The following is a 21,748-nucleotide window of genomic DNA, read 5'->3' as shown; positions in this document are numbered from 1 at the left end:
TCTAGCTGCTGATTGAACCATTGGAGGGAACCATTGTACCTGATTTCTATTCCTCTTTCTTGTTTAATTAGGTAGTTACCAGTTTTAGAGCAGTGTGTGTGTGTGTGTGTGTGTGTGTGTGTATATATATATAGATATATATATATATATATATATATATATATATATATATATATATATATATATATATATATATATATATATATATGTATATTGTATATGAATCTATTTTATGGTTGTCTTTTGGTTGTTCAATTGTCTAAATCAACTTTCATTTCACAAGCTTCTAAATCAGTTTTGTCCAGGGCTGAATTAGGCAACATTTTCACAGAATGTGAAATTAAGTTGTGGCTGTGTTTCTGTGTCCCCGATGGGTTTCTGCACACATACAGTGTATATGCAGGGCAATGTTCAATCAGAGTTGATGCATAATAAGCTGTTTACACACTGTAATAGATAATACCTTCAATTCTGTGTGACTTTCTGTGTAAAGTCTGCTTTTTCCAAAAAATGCGTCAGACAGCCATATTGGTTCATGCACAAACAACATTTTTGAAAAAGTCAATTGTACTGATACAGGATTGATGCTTGTCAACTTTGGAGTTAATCAACTAAACTGTGTTCAAATGAAGTGGTTTAAATTTAAGAACAAAGCATAGGTCTGGCCGCCATCTTGTTTTCCGAAAGAGCACCATTTTTTCATATTTGAATTCCATTGTCTCCAGGGTGACTCCTACCAAGTTCGGAGTTAGTTGGTTGAACTGTGTGCAAACAGAAGCAGTTTGATGTTTGGGGCGTGTTTTGGCGAATTTGGTGGCAGCCATTTTGATAGTAAAATTTATCGCAGCAACTCTGCTTTGAAAACTTGAAGCGGGTTTGGTTGCTGGTGACATATGCAAAGTTTCAGATCAATCGGTCCACCGCTTCCCAAGAAGAAGGTTTTGAAAGGTTATTCCAAAAAATGTGTCAGGCCACCATATTGATTGATGCAGGAGCACAATCTTTTTTTTGATCTGAACTGTAATCTACACGGATTGATACCTACCAAGTTTCATGTTGATTGGTTACACCGTGTGTGAACAGGAGCAGTTTGAAGTTGATGGAAGAATAATACTAAGAAAACAAATCCTAACAATAACAATTCTGGCTGGGAAGCCTAATAATAATAATAATAATAATAATAATAATAATAATAATAATAATAATATAATAATAATAATAATAAAAACATCTCCATTTAAATACAATTATTAATATTAAAAGCACATTATACTGTGGGATTCTTTGCAACATATATTGGCCATATTCTGCTGTTGTTAACATGGCTGGTATGTTCAGTTTTAAAATTAATGCAGTAGTACAGCATCAATATTACGTTATGGACTTTCGCAATAGCTATCGTAAATTGAGCCAGCTGGGTTTTGAACAATAGTGGTGCTCTTGTATGCTGACACTGCTTAAAGTCAAATACCTACTCTGTAAAACTGACTGTGCATGAAAGTCTGAATCTGCTCTCACCAATCCTTCAGGATGATTTTTTGAACACTGCAAGGTTAGATATAACAGACTTAATAAAGTACATACTGAAATAAGTTGAAAACAATATCACATTTTTCTGAATATCAGTATCTTATAAATATTGTTTTTGACTATCAGCATTTTATAAAGTAGGATTATTTTAAGTTCCTGGAAAAGGTCATTAGTTTACATGTACTAATTCAAATACCAATTGTGTATTTATTTATTATTTTATTTCAGCTTTGCCAAAGCCTCCTGGAACCCCAGTGGTGACCGAAAGCACAGCCACAAGCATTACACTGACATGGGACTCTGGGAATCCGGAGCCTGTTTCTTATTATATCATCCAGCATAGATCAAAGTCTGAAGAGACATACAAGGAGATAGACGGGGTGGCCACCACACGGTACAGCGTGGGAGGCCTCAGTCCGTACTCTGAATACGAGTTCAGGGTGGTGGCAGTGAACAATATAGGAAGGGGCCCACCGAGTGAGCCAGTGGAAACTAGGACTGCTGAACAGGCCCCCAGCACCGCGCCTCGCCAAGTAATGGCACGAATGCTCAGTTCTACCACCATCCTGGTCCAGTGGGAGGAGCCAGAAGAGGCAAATGGACAGATCCAAGGCTACCGAGTTTATTACACCATGGAACCCAGCCAGCACGTCAACAACTGGCAGAAACACAACGTGGGTGACACTCACATTACAACCATCAGTGGCCTCACTCCACAGAAAACCTACCATGTTAAAGTGCTTGCGTTTACATCTGTTGGAGATGGGCCCCTCTCCAGTGACATCCAGGTTATAACTAAGACAGGAGGTGAGCTTTAAATATGTGTCATCTAAACGCAAATCCACTACTTATTACAGACAAAAAAAGGAAGTGTAGAGGCTGTAGAAATTGAACTGAAATTAATCAAGAGGAACATTATCATGGTAATAGTTTTCTATTTAAATGATCCATTTATGCATCAGAGACACCAGAATATGCCGTTTACATCTTACCATTATAGATGCCAGCCACAGCTTGGATCATGTTAGCAAGTCTGTGTTTTACTAAACATATACAGCTGGTTGAGATGTTAAATTATTTACGGTACTTCACATGTCTTCGGAAAACATTTAAACTATGAAAAAAAATGTGCCTTTAACCGCAGTTTATTTTATAGCAACCTTGGACATTTAGATCACTAATATTCACTAATATTCCATTTTTTGTTTTCTTGGGACCAGAGTAAATATTTTGATAGACTAATTGCTTTGATTGTCTATTTCTAAACCAAGGTAAACTTAGCGTTATAGCAGATACGTTGAAATACTTAGTCCTTGAATACTTAGAACTTGAAATAATAGTCCTCTCCCTCATTAAGGCATTTTATGTTTAATTTTGAAACATTAATAAAAGTGCACTGCACAACGGAAAAGGTTTAAGAAATTAGAGTTTGGAAAGAGAGACTAGTCTTAACTTTAGTATCTTTGCCTCTGTGGAACTGTAAAATTTTATTGCATAAGAGGGACTGTATCTCTAACAACTGAGACAAAAACATGGGCAATTTGCCTGCCATTGGATTCTTATCTACAGAGGCTAATCCAAGCTGAAAATGTCCTTGTGCACGCCAGACAACAGCTGTGACCAGAGAACTGTCTATGCCAATGAAAAAGTAATCCCTGAAATGGGTTTTAACAATATAGAAGGTGAGACCTTGGTGGACACTGGCTTGCATCTGTCATTTCTAAACAATCATGCTGTGTCACAGAATATTAATTGACCAAGGAAGCCTTTTTTTTTTTTTTTTTTTTTTTTAACGAACAAATTCGATTAATTTATCACTGTAAACAAATCGTATAGAAATCCTGCCCTGGGAGGAAATTAAGTCGATCTAAGGTTGAACAGGAGTGATGCTGTGATAAATTGAAGCTACAGTATGCTCCTATAAGCAAAATCCTGTGCTTTTCTATTTTCTACCCCCAGGAGGAATTGTATTCCCTCTAAATTATTATCCTCTCATGTGTCTTTTTTCTGGTGCCTTACATTTTTTTGTATCATTTGTATTAATGTGGGTATTGTTTTATTTATAGTTCCAGCTCAGCCAACTAACTTCAAAGCCGAGGCAAAGTCTGAAACCAGCATACTGTTATCATGGGTGCCTCCAAAAGGAGACTCAATCATTGGTTATGAGCTTGTTTACAAAAAAGGGGAACAAGGAGAAGAGGTATTAATGGACTTTCTTATATAGCATGATAAGCTGACATTTTAACAAAAATTGGAAGGCTAGAAATACTTTGTTGCATAGCAGTTTATTCATTACAGATTTCACCATAAGCTTAACTAGGTACACCTGAAGTTATACATGTACAGTATATAAAAAAGCTTGTAACATCAATATAAATTGCATTACCATCCTTGAAATGATTAAGAATAAATTGAACCACATTTTTAATTGTGTTACTCGCTGTTGTTGAAATGATGGTACTGTAATGAATAATATTGTTCTTTAATTATCTTCACGATTAGTGTGTGTTTATTAGAACTAGATACAATTGCTAAATACAGCATATATTTGGAATTTGAACACTTTAACTGCAATGTTTTCTAAACCTTTATTGCAGTTTTAGAAATAACAAGCAACATATTTTCTCTCCTATACAGCAACATGTCACTTTTGAGCCCGACACGTCCTACCTGTTGCAGGGACTGAAACCCTTTACAAACTACTTCTTCCGCCTGGCTGCCCGCTCCTCGTATGGCCAGGGTGCTGCCACTACTGAGATATCAGCTGAAACCCCACAGACACGTAGGTCTTCTTCTTTGAATGATCATTTATGGCCTCTTGTTTAATCAACAAGGTTTGCCACAAGCATATGAGAAGGTGGAATATGTGAAAAAGAGTTGACAGATAAAGCCTTCCCTTTCAAAATCCTAGATAACTAACTGACTGGCATCACAGTCCATTTGGTGTTTGAAACCATGGCTGAAAAATCCACCTGCAGAATTCTCTTTGGGTACTAGAAAAAATATATAAAAATTAAAAAAAAACAGTTCTCTACAAAAAACTTTCAGCAAATGCATTACTCTGCCAAGCCTTAATCCAAGGCTTCTTCATTTTTTCTCATTTAAATTGCTGTGCATCTTTTGAAACTGGACAGACTTATTTGAAGTTGAGATATGAAAACAAAGTTTGGCTCTAACTAGCTCCTGAAGTTAGGATTGTTTAGTATTGTGAGAACATTCCTTGTGTGGGCCTGTCTATACAGTCAACTGACAAAGTTAAAAGGTTGGCCAGAAAATACAATTTATATTTGTGGTTAAAATTAGTATTTTATTTTTATTTCTAAAACAAATGGCAGCATTTCATAACTTTGAAGTGCCAATATATATGTACAGTACTGTGCAAAAGTTTTAGGCAGGTGTGAAAAAATGCTGTAAATTAAGAATTCTTTCAAAAATAGACATGTTAATAGATTATATTTATCAATTAACAAAATGCGAAGTGAGTGAACAGTAGAAAAATCTAAATCAAATCCATATTTGGTGTGACCACCCTTTGCCTTCAAAACAGCATCAATTCTTTTAGGTACACTTGCACAAAGTCAGGGATTTTGTAGGTATATAGTCAGGTGTATGATTAAACAATTACACCAAACAGGTGCTACTGATCAATTCAATATGTAGGTTGAAACACAATCATTAACTGAAACAGAAACAGCTGTGTAGGAGGAATAAAACTGGGTGAGGAACAGCCAAATTCAGCTAACAAGGTGAGGTTGCTGAAGACAGTTTACTGTCAAAATTCATACACCATGGCAAGACTGAGCACAGCAACAAGACACAAGGTAGTTATACTGCATCAGCAAGGTCTCTCCCAGGCAGAAATTTCAAGGCAGACAGGGGTTTCTAGATGTGCTGTCCAAGCTCTTTTGAAGAAGCACAAAGAAACGGGCAACGTTGAGGACCGTAGACGCAGTGGTCGGCCAAAGAAACTTACTGCAGCAGATGAAAGACACATCATGCTTACTTCCCTTCGCAATCGGAAGATGTCCAGCAATGCCATCAGCTCAGAATTTGCAGAAAACAGTGGGAACCTGGTACATCCATCTACTGTCCGGAGAAGTCTGATCAGAAGTGGCCTTCATGGAAGACTTGCAGTCAAAAAGCCATACCTCCGACGTGGAAACAAGGTGTCACGTCTGCTGCGTTTCGCAGATTTTCACATACTCTTTTTATTCGGTCTTATTTTCTATTTACTCTGCACACACTCTTAACTCAGGGGAGACGTTAGGAGGACAGATATGTTATAAACTCCTAGTGGTTTATGTTCGAGCACTGGACGAGCTGTAAGTATGTCCATTTAACCTTTATTTAATCGGAAAGAAAGACACTCAAGACTCATTCATTTTAAGTTTTACGAATCAGAGCAGTGCTCTTTCGCTTTATTAAAATGCTTTTAATATTGGAAAGGTAGGTTGATCAGACCACCAAATTCCAATACATGCGGTCTACAAGCACCCACTTCTACATTTCAGTTTCATTCAATATAACACTCTCTTAAAACCAAAACATAATTTCAAAACCTTATAGCAATACAACCAATACATGTGAGATATAACAATGTTAGTAATATGCTTACCTCCTATTATAAGGAAAAGTAGTGTGAACAAAGGAATCAGTCTGGTGGAGATCTGCAAGTGATGGACCACTTCACCCTGTGAAGCAAAGGTCTTGGTTGTGGTACCCCTTTGCGAAAAGTGTGAGTTTTTATAGGATTCGTCTCCATAGGAATACATGGAGAATCTTTATCAAGTCCAATTCTTATCTCTTTGGCACACAACAGCCTAAAAATTTAGAGCCTTGTGTCAGCAACTTTTCAAGATACGACACCTGGTCCACACATCCGATCATGATCTCACAAGCTCATCTCTCGACCCGTCCTCTATCTAAAAAGCTAGGTGAAACAAAGAAAATAATATTATTTTGAATATGAGTGTTGTTTGAAGTATATACAACACTAATAGTTATGATTATATTGATTATATGTATTAATGTCTAATAATATATTCCCTCATGCCATTCTATTCTTCAAATTAGTTTTCCTTCTCTCTTTACAGGCGTGTGCTTAACAGATATTATAGGGAACTTCCATCTTATGTTCTTCCAATATAGACTTTCTTCTTCATGGATAATCTGTTTGTTTTTTATTTAAGTGTAAGATTGTAATGTCTCTGTCCTATGAGTTTCCTAACAGCACGAACTCAGCTGAACTGAGGACAACCTCCTATTTTTTTCAGCGGCACACAAACCAGCTAAAACCGGTTCACTAGCTGTGCACTTAGCTTTCCAATTTCCAACGATAATCAAGGTTTTTTCCAATTTTTCTATGGTGAGAAGACACTAACCTTGACGCTGTTTGATAAGAGAACTCCGCTGTTCGTGCCAACTATCCCTTCACTTTCTGGCACGACTTTAAGACAGGCTCACAGCAAGTTATAAAGTTTTTACTTTCTTAAAACCCATCTTCTATTCTTTTTCTTAAAATTACTTTTTTATATTTCAATATCATAGTAAGACATCAGGTATTTCATTCCATTCATCTTCCCCATTCCCCAACTTCTCAATTTAGGAATAGAAGAGATGAACTAAGAGAAACCCCATAGTTGTCTAAATGTGAAACAGTTTTATACATTTTATCAAATAGTTTATAGTAAAAAGCAAGCATATTAAACCTTATTTCAACATTTAACAACATTTTCTTAGGCTAAAAAGGGTGCTGCAGAAACTTAGCATTCCATTCTGGGAATCAAGCCCATCTTGATAAGAAACCGCCTAAAAACTGGCCACTGCCCAAAAGCTGGCTATGTATCAAATTATACCAGTTTCTTACTGCATTATTTTATACCAGTTTCTTACGGCATCATTTTATACCCAAAGAACGCATTATTTTCACAATTATTGATTAGAACAGCATTAAACATTACATTTGATTACACATTTACATAATTTTCCAAACTAAAGATTATACAAACATTACAAAAGATTATAACACATATTATTGCATTAATACACTTCATTTTAAATTCTCCAATCCATGTCCGGGGTTTCAGCTCACTCCCAGCAAGACTCCACTTCGGTCTCAGGTTCCACTCGGGTTGGCTCAGCGAACACGACAATAGGCTCTCGAATCCATCATCTCGCATCACAGGTGTGAGTCGCCATGGCCTTGACTTCGTACCTACAAGACACTTGTACACGCTTAGTAGGGACACCTTCCTCACATTCTAATTTTCTCAGATGCGCCCATTTTACTAAGTGACCCTTTCACAACTCATGCATTCAATCCTCTTAATATCTTTTTGGGTTTACATTTAAATGAGAGAAAGAAACACCTACAGAATCATTGCATTCAAACAAGATTCTACAGTGTTTAGCCAAATGACTGCATGCCGGACAAAGTCTGAGCCCAGTCACCAATGACTTGCTTTGGCACATGTTACATGCACAATTAACAAGAGGATTATGTTTTAATTTATGTGTCAGGGTTACTTCTGCACCATGTACAGTTCTGTATAGTTCTGGATCTGTACACATTGTTACTATACATTTCTTTCTGCTCACATAGAGACACTTTAGCTCGGATGCCTTTCATCCAGAATACAGTAGTGGGCCAAAACTCACTGTCAGCAGGCATCCAACTTGTAGTTTGTTTATCATCATCAGTGGGCAAACTCAGTTGATGATACTGAATCAGTTGATGAACCATGAGCCTTAGCTCCTGAGATTCTCCATACAAAAGGATTCAATGTTTTACTGACCAGCCTAGCTGATTCAGCGTCACTTGCGACAAAGGCCAAGCGACTCAATTATGCACGAAAACACAGGAACTGGGGTGCAGAAAAATGGCAGCAGGTGCTCTGGACTGATGAGTCAAAATTTGAAATATTTGGCTGTAGCAGAAGGCAGTTTGTTCGCCAAAGGGCTGGAGAGCAGTACACGAATGAGTGTCTGCAGGCAACGGTGAAGCATGGTGGAGGTTCCTTGTAAGTTTGGGGCTACATTTCTGCAAATGGAGTTTGGGATTTGGTCAGAATTAATGGTCTCCTCAATGCTGAGAAGTACAAGCAGATACTTATCCATCATGCAATACCATCAGGGAGCCATCTGATTGGCCCCAAATTTATTCTGCAGCATGACAACGACCCCAAACATACAGCGAAAGTCATTAAGAACTATGTTCAGCGTAAAGAAGAACAAGGAGACCTGGAAGTGATGGTATGGCCCCCACAGAGCCCTGATCTCAACATCATCGAGTCTGTCTGGGATTACATGAAGAGAGAGAAGCAACTGAGGCTGCCTAGATCCACAGAAGAACTGTGGTTAGTTCTCCGAGATGTTTGGGCCAACCTACCTGCCAAGTTCCTTCAAAAACTGTGTGCAAGTGTACCAAGAAGAATTGATGCTGTTTTGAAGGCAAAGGGTGGTCACACCAAATATTGATTTGATGTAGATTTTTCTTCTGTTCACTCACTTTGCATTTTGTTAATTGATAAATATAAATTATTAACAAGTCTATTTTTGAAAGCATTCTTACTTTACAGCTTTTTTTCACACCGCCTAAAACTTTTGCACAGTACTGTATCTTAAGAAAAAAAACCAACATAACCAACATTAAAACTTTGTCTCTTGACATTTCACATCAGCTCAGTTACGTAAGATACAGTAGTAGGTTGCAGCAACTGAGCTTTCTGAGGCAAATAAGCAAACATAAACACTCCTTCAATACAAGCCAGAGAACTCTGCCAGTGTCTTTCATTAGCCATCCTGATCATCTGTGCTTTGCATTTGTAATTATCTGAGATTGTTGTTGAGCCTGTTACATCACATGGACAGCTCAGCCACTAGTATCCTCTCTCAGAACCACAGTGAATTAAATCTTGATATGTAAACAGACCTCTGGTTTATTAAGTATTTCATCTCAAATGATTTACCCCTTTTACCAAAAAAGAGACATTTATTTATAGATAAGAAAGGACAATGAAAGCAAACAGTTGGGGGCCAATTGTGCAGCCTTTGTGCTTAACCATACTATTGTATCTTGTTAAATCGGAGGTTTGATACAGAAGCAGTCAGTCAACAGGTGGGTACAAATTACAGTCCAGTGATCATCAAGTCTGTCCTGAACTTGGTAGGTAATTTTAAACCCAGTATAATTTAGGGCTTTTAATGATTTCATGTTCAGATGGTCATGCATGCATCTGGTCAAAGAATGCTTTTAAATTACCTTTTCTTTTAAAATATACAGTATGATATATTCTGTATATACGTATATATGATATATATTATATTTATCACAGAGCAACAGACTTTGGAAATGCTGGTAGATCTTGTAACATTTCAAAATGTATAACACACCTTTACGTTTTGATTTGTGGCAACTGCTTGGCAATATACCATACATGTTATAGATTCCAATATAGCTTCCCAAGCTTCAGCACATTTCTGTACATGATTTCCTTAGACACCATTTAATGGTTTGCTTAATGGTATTTACTTTTGCGCTGATCAGCCGATAAGTGAGTTTATGGAAAACATGAGAGCTGCTCTTTGCAGGATAATGCAGATAAAGAGAGAAAATAAATGGTTAAGCAGCAAAGGTAGGTGTTATATGAAGGTCCCATTGTAAGACATTGATTCCCTCATAACATATCCTCAGTGTGTGATTGTCATTTATTCATTGTTTAAGTTAACTCATAAGCCAAGGAGTTGATCTTGTTTGTGTTACATTTTGTAATTTAATTTTAAAAATACTTCATTGACTTTTATTTCATTTAAACACTTGGTCCTATTATTATTTTTTTTTTCTTTTTTGTTTCTTTGTTTGTTTGTTTGTTTGTTTGTTTTTACCATCACCCAACCCATTCTCACCAAACCTTTTCTGAACCCTGAAACTAAATATATGTAAATAAATAAATAAACCCCCACCCACCCACACCCTGCAAACCCATTAGAGCCCTTGGCTCCTCCACAAGACATCAAGTGCACTAGCCCCAGCTCCACCAGCATTCTGGTAAGTTGGCTGCCACCGCCAGTGGAACTACAGAATGGAATCATTACCAAGTACTCTATCCAGTATGTCGCCATCGAAGGAGAGGACACAAACCCTCATCAAATCTCAGACCTCTCCCCTGAAACCTCCCAGTACCTCTTGGAAGAGTTGGAAAAATGGACAGAGTATCGAGTGACAGTGAGCGCTCACACAGAGGTTGGACCGGGCCCTGAAAGCTTGCCCCAGCTCATCCGCACCGACGAAGATGGTATGTTGGCTCCTGCTGCTCCAGTAGGCAACTAGAAATCTAGGCTAACACACGTCTGTTCTCTAACCCTCCCCCTCTCCCAACGCTTTTACTCTGGCCTCATTCCTGCAACACTATCAATATCAATGTCTAAGTGAAAGAACTGACTCCCACATTAACCCCCTAAGACATCTTTTTTGCTAATACACTCCAGCAGAACAGATTTTTTTACTATACATTTTTATTCAACTTTTCCCCTACTTAATGTGTGCTGTTCATTTTTACTCCTCAGCTGTATAGCGGGCAACTTTAATTCTAAATTCCAACTGCCTTTTTTTACCTTCTTGACCTCCTTTTTTTAGGTTTTTAAACAATAAATGACTTTTTTTTTATGTTGTTGAGACTGAACACTTTGGTAGTGAGAAGGAGAACTCAAGAAGCCATGGACATTTTTATCCCCCCCACTGAAAGCATTCTTCTTTTTTTCTTCCTCCAAACTGTTTTAAAAGAAATAATTCACAGCTAAATTCTTAGCTCTTTTGGGATGCTTTGCTCGTCAAAGCATCTTCCTTGGCTTTTTCTTGCATTTTTTTTTCCCCAGACAGTTGCATTTTTTATTCCATCTTTTTTAATCCACTGATCACTTTTTTGATGTCTTTCAAAATGTTAGATCAGATGTCAGACCTTTTTTGAGGTTGTTTTTTCTTGCCATTGTTAAGATATTGATGTCATTCAATTTTGTGATATCTGCCCATTTTTTTTTTTTCAACGTGACTCTACTGAGTTGGGCAGGAGGGGGTCACTGTATTCTTGACCTTTTGTTTTATCCCATGGTGTTCCTCCAGTTCCCAGTGGTCCCCCTCGTAAAGTCGAGGTGGAGGCTGTCAACTCCACATCAATTAAAGTCACTTGGCGTTCGCCAGTCCCCAACAAGCAGCATGGGCAAATCCGAGGATACCAGGTGCATTATGTGAAGATGGACAATGGAGAGCCAAGAGGACAGCCTATGATTAAGGACATCATGCTTGCTGATGCACAGGTAACCAACTTCCAATTCTGGACTTCTGTGTTTTACCAGGAATAGGCACGTTGAGACCATAGCAATAATATAATTCATTTTAAATAGAGTTTTTGCAAGATGGAAGTAGAAATTATGATTCATGTACTAATTTCCATCTTCTAAACTGTATGTGATCATACAGTAAAGTGCAGCCTTGTGCATATTTTCAAATATAAGTCAGATGTAGACTAGTCCTGTATAGTGTATCATGATTATATACAATTAAAGAAAAACGTTAGTTGGCTAGAATGTCTGATCTTTGTTCTGTGGATTGAGCTTTTGCATTAAGGGCTAATCACACTAAGGCATTTATTCGCTGTGTTTTTTTTTTTTTTTTTCGCTGCTATTTATGAATTCAAAAACTTGTGCATCAAATATCACAGGCAAGATGGGGGAACATCTGATTACAGCAGTGCAGAATACCTTGCTCTTTATGATAAGCAGCACAATAAATATCGCGATAAAGAATGCAAAGAGAATATGGGAAATATGAGGAAATCAGAAAATAAACACACTGTTTTGACTACAGGTTTTCATTAAATGTCCAGGTGTAGCTTCTAGAAAGTGCATGTCGTGAGATACCCATCATATAGCTGTATGCAGTGGGTGTGACGGAGTCGACGGTAACAAGACATCTGTGGGAAATTTAAAAAAATATCAGAATGCATCGAAATGTCCTATCTGTACTTCTAAATTTGTTTAAACAATGTTTTTGTTGAAAATAACATTGTTTGAGATTATTTGTTACCAGTACAGCGGCCGATCTGACACTCACACAGTCTCCCAGTCACTCTTACATGCTCTTTTTTTATTGGTACCCTGGGATCAGGGTGCCCATTCGTGACACGTGCACTCAGCCTATTGGAGCTCCGTGCCCAATATATACCCTTCAAAAAAAGAAACGCATATCAGATATTTCAATCTCTTAAAAAAATTGCAACAAAGGTAAAAATAATTGTATTTTATTTAAACACGTTTTGCTGAGAGTGTCACATTGTCAGGATCGAAAATGTATGACATACGCCAAAACGACAAAATGTGAATATTCCCATTTGCTTAAAGGGTACATAAGGACCTTTTTATTTTATTGTTACATGTTCCCATGAGTTGCTACAACTGTTTACGTAAGATGTGTGTTTTGTTTTAATTTTTTTTTTTTACATTTTGACCACTTTTTTAAACTTTTAAATTACATTCCCTGCCTCAAGATGGCTTCCCATGTACCCGGATGGACCTCTCAGAACTACATTTCACATGCAACATGCCGAGATGTGGCTATAAAAGTGGAGTGTTCTCAGCTTGCATGTCTTATTAGTGTTCGCTGTAAATACATTTGAAGTTATGCCTAGACTTACCAATACTCAACAGAATGATACTGTTGGACATTTGGAAGCCATTGAATCTCAGTTCGCCGTGGCACGGCATCTGAATGTTTCCCAGAGCACTATAGGGTGAGTTTGGCACCAATACCGGCAACATGGAACAACACTTGACCACCCAAGATCCGGTAGACCACGTGTGAGGATGACAGCCCAGGACAGATTTATACGTCTACATCATTTACGTGACGGGTTCACCACTAACCCCTGTAACATCTGCAGTACCAGAAATTTCCGACCAGACTCAGAAACCGCCTATGGAAGGCAGTTATTCGAGTGATTCTTACGCCGCAACACCGTCGACAACTACTTCAGTGGTGTCATAATCACAGAGTAAGGGCCATACAAAGATGGAGAAACGTGGTGTTCAGTGATGAATCCAGATTTCTGCTTCAACGTGCAGATGGAAGAGCCCGGGTATACAGGCGACGTCATAAACGTTTTGCGGCCAACTGTGTGCGACAGGTTGACACATTTGTAGGTGGCAGTGTCATGGTGTGGGCGGCAGTCTCAGACAGTGGCAGAACCGACCTTGTTCATGTTCAAGGCAACTTGACAGCTCAGTGCTATTGTCGTGAGCTCATACGACCTCATGTGATCCCATTCATGAACCATCGTAACGTCATTTTCCAGCATGACAATGCACGACCGCACACACCCCAGGCCACCACAGCTTTCCTCACTTAGAACAATGTTCAAGTGTTTTCCTGGCTGTCTTGATCACCAGATCTGAACCCCACTGAGTATTTGTGGGACTTTTCCAGGAACTTCAGCAAGAGTGGGTTGCCGTTCCCTGGCATGTTATCCAAGCTCTGATTCGATCCATGGGCAGGAGATGTCAGGCTGTCATCGATGCCAATGGTGGGCATACCCGTTACTGATTTCTGATAACATTAAACTTTTTTCGACCTTTGAAAGGGACTTTATTGAATGTCTTAATGATTTCTGTACAGGTTAAGGTTCTTTGGAACTGTATATTTTACTATGCAAACTGCCATACTAATGCTATAAAAAGTACATTCAAAACACCTATGCGTTTCTTTTTTTGAAGCGTGTGTGTGTGTGTGTGTGTGTGTGTGTGTGTATGTGTATGTGTATATATATATATATATATATATATATATATATATATATATATATATATATATGGTAACCTCTTGAATTTCATAACTACGTAAATAAATACAACAGAATTTGTAGGATATGCTGTACACATACATACACATTTGTGTAGATCTTTATCTTCTTTGGAGCAATGACCATATGGCAGCATGCACCTGATCCATATTGCCTTCAAATTATATCCAAATTTAGCAGGACAGTGTGGTGATCGTAGTATTTTTCATCCACAAATCGAACCTGGTTTTGATTTTTTTTTCACAGCGAATTTTGCATTTTTTTTCGCAGCTATTACGCTCAAGTGTGAAAGGTAGTATTCAATTCCGCAGGTTTGATTTTTTACCCTAGAAAATAGCCAGCAATAGGATTAAAGTGGAGACTGATGACCATACTTCCTTTCTTATGTCAGAATTTTGTATATATTCTACAGAGATCCAATTTGCAAATGACCTTCTGTAATGCAAGTTATAGAGGCAGCCTGCCTGTCTGGCATTCTGTTAGTATTTCACAGTAACACTTATCCAATTATGATCAAAATCTGGTGGTATATGGAGGCATCTCTTATGCATACAGTAGATTGTTGTTACTGACAGCATTATTTCTTCTATTCAGAGCTTTAGCAGGGGTTAACATGGTTGTTTGTACCTGTCTGTCGCAGGTGTTTCTGTTTGTCTTGGTCCAAGCCCTGGAAAAATGTATGTGAAGTGCTAGGCGTAAGCCCTGTAGTTTGTGCAAGTGCTAAATGTATTAATTAATGTACTGTAACCCTATAAGGGTTCATTCTAACTTTTGGTGTTTCTGCTGTGCAGGACTTTCAAAATATCCCAGGAAATAATACTGCTGTCTGTTTTCATATTTTGTAATGAATCTTCCATACATTGATGTTTTAGTTGTTTATTTAAAAGAAAACAATCATCGTTCTTAACTGTTTTTATGGCTGGGTTGCATGTACATTATATTGGCATAAAAAGAATGACATTAGGCTACAATAATACATTTTCACCTAAAATAACTAAATTAAGGCTGATTTAACTTAATCTTATTATTTTGTTGCAGTTTCTTTTAAAGACACAGTTTAACTGTTAGGTCCTTGTTATTTTTATTAATATTTGTTGTAGTTTGAATAGAAAGTCTATCCATATGCACAGGCTTTAATATGAGTGACTATATTAAGAAAGCAATAACTGAATATTTCACTATTGAATAAACAAAGTTTATATGCAGTCTATACCGTAGTATATAAACATGTTTGCAAAGTCATTGTAGTCTTCACTCTTGTCAGTAGTGCTCCCATATTTAGTTTACTGTTTGTTTTTTGTTTTTTTTTGTTTTATTTTTCTCTCTGACACGTTAATCTCAATCAGTGGGAATATGATGATTCTACTGAACATGTGAGTAAATTTGGACAGATGCAATTATTTTTTTTTTTATTATTATTTTAAGACTATCTCTGCATGATCTAACCATTCTTGATTATTTATGTATGTGTTTATCCTGCCCATCGTTGCTGTTTTGTAATGAGTTTTGGTTTTGTGAATTTGCATGGTATTCATGATCACTGAGCACCAGGGGTTCTGTGGCTTTTGTTTGACATTTCGATTCTGCTGATGTCAATGGCTGTAACTAACATTTTGAGAATAGATTTGAAGCATGACCGATCAGATCAATTTTATTTGAACCCACTGGCGATACTGTGTAGTTTGTACTCATTGCTGCTGCATCTTGCTCTCAGTGCATTGTGGAGTTTCCGTTCCAACATAATTTGAATTATTTAGAATATATATATATATATATATATATATATATATATATATATATATATATATATATATATTATGGATATATATATATATATATATATATATATATTTACACCTGTCCTGGGTCATTAATTAAACTCATTTTACTCTCCACCACCTGTCCTAGATGGTTAAATTAGATGCTCTGTCAGTCTATATATCACATATTTGTGTGACAATGTATATATTGGAGAACCTACCTGTATATGACTATGATGTAAGCAACAAATAGGTGCATGATTGTTGGGGGACTTTTATTTCAACATAAGCATACAGAACTGCAATTTGTTCTCCAATTGATTTAAAAATATCAAGTCATATTGTGATTTAAAAATAAATTACAGTGATAACTAGAGCACAATAGGTAAACAAAAGTAAGAAATTACATTTAAAAAAAATTATAGTTATTCTACAAGTTGTGATATTTGAATTTTACAATGTAATTTTTCTTTAATCCCCATTATGGCTGTACTGTGTTTTATACACAAGATACAATTGCAGGACCTCAAAAGCAGTAGATCGTTTCATAGTTGCAACCTAATTTTGTGTGTGATTGATTACCATTTTTAATAGCATATTAATATAAGCAACATAGGTCTATTTTATCATGCTGGCAGTATTAGTGTACCCCTTCTTAATATTATTAAAATTAATACAAATAAAAAAAAAACTATGAAGAAAAAGAAGATCAGCATTATGAAAAGGATTTTGTTTTCTATAATTAATCTCAAACTTAATGGCTTGTGTGTTTTCTTGTGTCTTCAGGTGATGGTCATTTCTGGTCTCCAGCCTGAAACGACATACTCTGTCACTGTGACAGCTTACACAACTAAAGGAGATGGAGCTCGCAGCAAGCCTAAGATGGTGTCAACAACTGGTGCAGGTAGAGCATTGTCTTCTTTTTTTTAACAACGTTGATGAATGAATGAATGAATTCCAGTTTACTCCAGACTGAAGGGCTTTTGTAATGTTTTGGCAGAAAAATAAGACTGTAGTCAACCAAAACAGAGGTGGCTGGGAAACAGCAATCATTTGTTTTATGCATGTTTATGGCAAAGTGGCTAGTGGAGGGGAACAGGTATAGCGGTGATGCGATGCAGGAGTGACAGGCAGACAACAGTTTCCAGTGAAAAGGTGCTTTTATTTATAATCCAGGTCTGGTGACTGTAAAATAATAAATCCCCGGCGATACACAACCATGTGTAAAGCGCAGAGATAACAAAACAGGGCACACTCCAGAACAAAAATGAACCCACGGTCACCAGTCCTGGGTGAGTGCAGACGTGAGGGTGCATGGTGAATACACAGATACGGTGGTGTGCAGGGGTGCTCCAGACAGTGCTGACCCTTTGCGACAGCTCCGGAGTAGTGCTCTAACCGTCTACAGTGAAACAAACACAACATGTAATCACAAAAACACTGCAAGTTCCACTCTCGCTCCTTCTTCCTCCAAACGTTCTACCCAAACGAAGGAAAAGATCAGTGTTACCCTGGCCCCTATATGTAATCCTGCATGATATCTAGATAAACGGTTGCAGCTGCCTTATTACTTGCAGCTGCCTCTCGTTTACCTTTCAAATCAATACGGTCTTACAACAGAGTTGCGCTTCTTTCCAGGCTGACCCACTTCCCTGACCCGGAAACGAACTGTCAGGCCAGCCCTTCCAGATACTTCTCCTCTCGTTCTTTAGCGCCCTCACAGATCGGGAGGAAGATTCATCACCAGAACTCATCTTTCCGTCACAATGTTATATATAGTTATTTTATTATTATTATTTTAAGAGTTGGCTTCAGCTGATTAAAGAGTTTAAAATGTAGTCAAGGATATATATATATATATATATATATATATATATATATATATATATACACACACACACACACACACACACACACACACAAATAAAAACCCATGTGGAAATGTGTTATTTCAGAACCCAAGACAAATAAATACATAAATATACAGGTGATTTGTCAGGCACAATAAGCACTTATCTTGGACTACTTGTTCTAACGTTAGGTAGTACAACGTTTGTGTTAAACAAAATTATCTTGTGTTTATCTGTGTGTTTCAGTTCCAGGAAGGCCCAGACTCCTTGTTAGCCCCACCCAGATGGGGACAGCTCTAATTCAGTGGCACCCACCAGTAGAGACCTTCGGGCCTGTGCAAGGTTACCGTCTCCGATATGGCCGCAAGGACACAGACCTCCTAACCATACTAGAATTTTCTGAAAAGGAAGACCACTTCACCGCCACAGACATCCACAAAGGGGCCTCCTATGTCTTCTGTCTTTCCGCCAGGAACAAAGTTGGCTTTGGGGAAGAGATAGTGAAGGAGATCTCGATTCCTGAAGACGTGCCGAGTGGCTTCCCACAAAACATTGTTGCCGACAGCCCAACTTCGACCACATTTCAGCTTAGCTGGCAGCCTCCAGGGCTGTCCGATCAAAACGGTGTCATTGTCAAATATACCGTGCTATACAAAGATATTAACAGTCCCAGCAACCCTTCCGAACTCATTGTCATGCCTCCAGAAACTACTGTGAAAATCAGTGGTTTAAAAGCAGACACAACGTATGATATCAAAGTGCGCGCATATACCAGCAAAGGGGCTGGCCCTTATAGCCCAAGTGTTCAGTTCAGGACACAGCCACTGGATCAAGGTAGGATCTCTCCCCAGCTGCCCCCTCTCAGAAAGAGAACAAGAGGGGAATCAGATTATATTTTAGTTATGAGTCTTTACAGCCTTTTTCTATAAATACACTCAACAGTGAATTACAGGTATAGTACTAAAGCTAACCATTTATCCCTGTGTCTGGTCATATCCGTAATTCTATGCAAGGGGTGCAGCTTCCAAAGGTAAGGCAGAAACTAAGTTAGAAGGTACCGTAATAGAGCTTAAAGGCTGATGTTAATGGTTGATTACCAACTAAGAAACCTGATTTCTATTCTTCCTTTACACTCTGAAAGAACTAAAAGTGGGCGGTAGCTGAAATGCTAACCCTGTTGTCTAAATCATCTGCACTGCCTTTTCTTTTAGCAGTGTTTGCAAAAAATTTTCATGTGAAAGCTGCCATGAAGACATCAGTGCTGCTAACCTGGGAGATTCCAGAAAACTATAACCCTGCCCAGCCTTTCACAGTAAGTGGCTTCACCCTCAGGTCTTAAAACAATGAGCTGTATAATATAATTCACTCAAACACAGTGATACATCTTAACAGCAAAAAGCAGTTTAACGGGTATAAAAGCATTTTTTAAAAGTAACTTTTTTGAGATTCATAAAAGACACCCCATTCACAGTTCCTTTGTAAGACAGAACAGCAAGGCACAGCACACCTTACACCTGCTATGTGGAAACATTTTAGAGGGGAATATTTCAACATATTTGATCTAAATGAAGAAAATCCATTGATCACATGTGAGTTTCTTGTGGAAATTAGATTGTAAAATGTCATCAAACCATGTACCATCTGCAGAACAGCTACTGTAGAAGAACCATGTACCATCTGCAGAACAGCTACTAATTTGAAGCTTTTCAGAAGCTTTGGGAATAAGGCTCAGTATGTACTTTATAAGTTCTGTAAATAGATAACAAAAAAAAAAAAAACAGGTACCAGTGTTTCTTATTTGTTTAAGAATTTTCTTTCAGAAAAAAAAAAAAACAATTTGAGCAGTTTGAGCATCAGGCTTACAGTATTTTATCAAAATATTTTAATTTTAGTTTAATGTTTTCAGCCAAGCTTAAGTTATAAGTGACTAAAACTTTTTTCACCCCATGGATTTTTTTTTTAAGGACTTGAACTTACATATCTATCTAACATTAAACTTTTGCTTTTGTATTTTGTGTGGCAAGTTGTAATGCTGTGTCAACTGTCCAAAGGGCAAAGCTTTTAAAACGTTTAAGACTTGCTCCAAAGAGATTTGTTTGCAACATTTTTTTTTTTCTTTACAGGTAATTTTGCTCTTTCATCTGGCATTCAAAAGCCTGTTTATTAAAGCAGACACAAGGAACTGTTGAGACGGGATTGTTATTCCCTTGCATCACATTAAAATAGATAGTTGTAGAAAAACTGTAATCATGTCAGATAAATTAATTAAAAATATGAACAACCACAGGTTATATAACAGGCCCTTGTGGGGGGCAAATTTTAATAAAATAAATCGTATCTGTGGTTCACTTTAAAAGTGGCTCCATTGTTTCACATTTTGAAACATATATTTTAAGATAAGTAAAAGCTCCTTACTGAAAAACTGGATGGGTTACATTTTTGAAAACATGATTACAAAATATATTATTGATTAATTATAAGAACCCCTACTTAAAAATAACTAAATATTCACTTCATAGTCCAGCGTTTATTAATTCTAGGCCAAGCATTCCATCGTATCACCCTTAATGAATGTTAACCTTTCATAGATTCTCTATGACAATGGACAAAGTGTTGAGGTGGACGGGAAAGTCACGCAAAAACTGATCACCAACCTTCAGCCGGGTACCCAGTACTCCTTCTTGCTGACGAATCGAGGGAACAGTGCCGGTGGACTCCAGCACCGTGTTTCAACCATGACTGCACCAGACGTACTGCGCACTAAACCCTACTTCATAGGGAAAACCAACACTGATGGGATGTTAACTGTTGAACTTCCTGCTGTGCAAACAACAGAGAAAGTAAAGTAAGTATTGATAACAACATCCCAACTTTATCACCTTGACGAAAAGGAAAGTAATTCATATGTTATTATACATTTTGTTGAACTGGCACTAAGCAACTCTGCAGGTGAGTGCAGGGATTATCAAATCAGGTTTTTTGATCTGTCTGCTCCAGCAGGTAACTGTCCTTCCTGTCATATCAATTATTAATTTGTGCTCAACTTCCCAGCAGTCCTGACTTCATGGCTGCATAATAGATTTAAGAAGCAAGATACAACTAAAGCCACTATCTTTGCACATCCTGTTAAATGAAAATCCTTTTAATTTCAGATCAGACCTTCGCATCTTATTAGCTCACCCAGGTGACATATGACAGTCAGTTTAAATTAATTGATTGTGCTTAGAAAGCAAGTATATAGCATTATTTTATAGAAAACTAGCACAGTAGACTATGTCTGTATATATATATATATATATATATATATATATATATATATATATATATATATATATATATTATATCTATATATATATATAGAAATATACGATAGATAGTCTTCTATGTTTTTATCACAGATACGATTTTCGACCAATGTTTATGTCCTTTAAAGGTCTGAGAGACGCACCGAAAAACTACACCCTTCTAACGTAGAAATTTTGTTGATGTGGATTTTGCATCTTTAATTCATACCCAGGAGGTCTTGGAGGAGGAAAGCTGTTTAGTCTAATGTACCAGTGCTGTTGTGACTTTTTTCTCAAAGGCTGTCATTTTCTTTACAGGGGATACTATATAGTGGTAGTGCCTTTAAAGAAACAACGTGGGAAGTTTATCAAGCCCTGGGTCAGTCCAGATGAGATGAATCTGGAGGAGGTATGTGTCCAGCCAGCACCTAATTTTATGCTTCATAACTGAATATAAGTGAGTCTGTAATCAACCC

The 21,748-nt window shown here is 37.4% G+C and overlaps 1 protein-coding gene across 17 annotated transcripts in view; it reads left to right on the top strand.

Annotated features, from left to right (window-relative positions):
• The window catches only part of LOC121322204 (receptor-type tyrosine-protein phosphatase delta-like), a 229,126-nt gene that overhangs the window by 153,542 nt on the left and 53,836 nt on the right, over positions 1–21,748 (top strand). For 7 of the 17 annotated variants that reach the window (XM_041261930.1, XM_041261905.1, XM_041261945.1 and 4 more), the window contains 6 exons: positions 1,759–2,337; positions 3,597–3,730; positions 4,168–4,312; positions 19,203–19,300; positions 20,577–20,833; positions 21,591–21,681. In XM_041261930.1, coding sequence (XP_041117864.1) covers positions 1,759–2,337; positions 3,597–3,730; positions 4,168–4,312; positions 19,203–19,300; positions 20,577–20,833; positions 21,591–21,681 — 1,304 coding nt within the window. Of the gene's footprint in view, positions 1–1,758; positions 2,338–3,596; positions 3,731–4,167; positions 4,313–10,517; positions 10,824–11,647; positions 11,842–15,724; positions 15,752–16,924; positions 17,043–18,234; positions 18,823–19,199; positions 19,301–20,576; positions 20,834–21,590; positions 21,682–21,748 lie in introns of all 17 variants that reach the window. The other 10 variants (XM_041261838.1, XM_041261829.1, XM_041261811.1 and 7 more) reach the window with 4 other exon arrangements.

This window comes from Polyodon spathula, chromosome 1 (genome assembly GCF_017654505.1).
Source record: "Polyodon spathula isolate WHYD16114869_AA chromosome 1, ASM1765450v1, whole genome shotgun sequence".
NCBI lineage: Eukaryota > Metazoa > Chordata > Actinopteri > Acipenseriformes > Polyodontidae > Polyodon > Polyodon spathula.
This window is presented reverse-complemented; position numbering and strand designations above follow the sequence as displayed.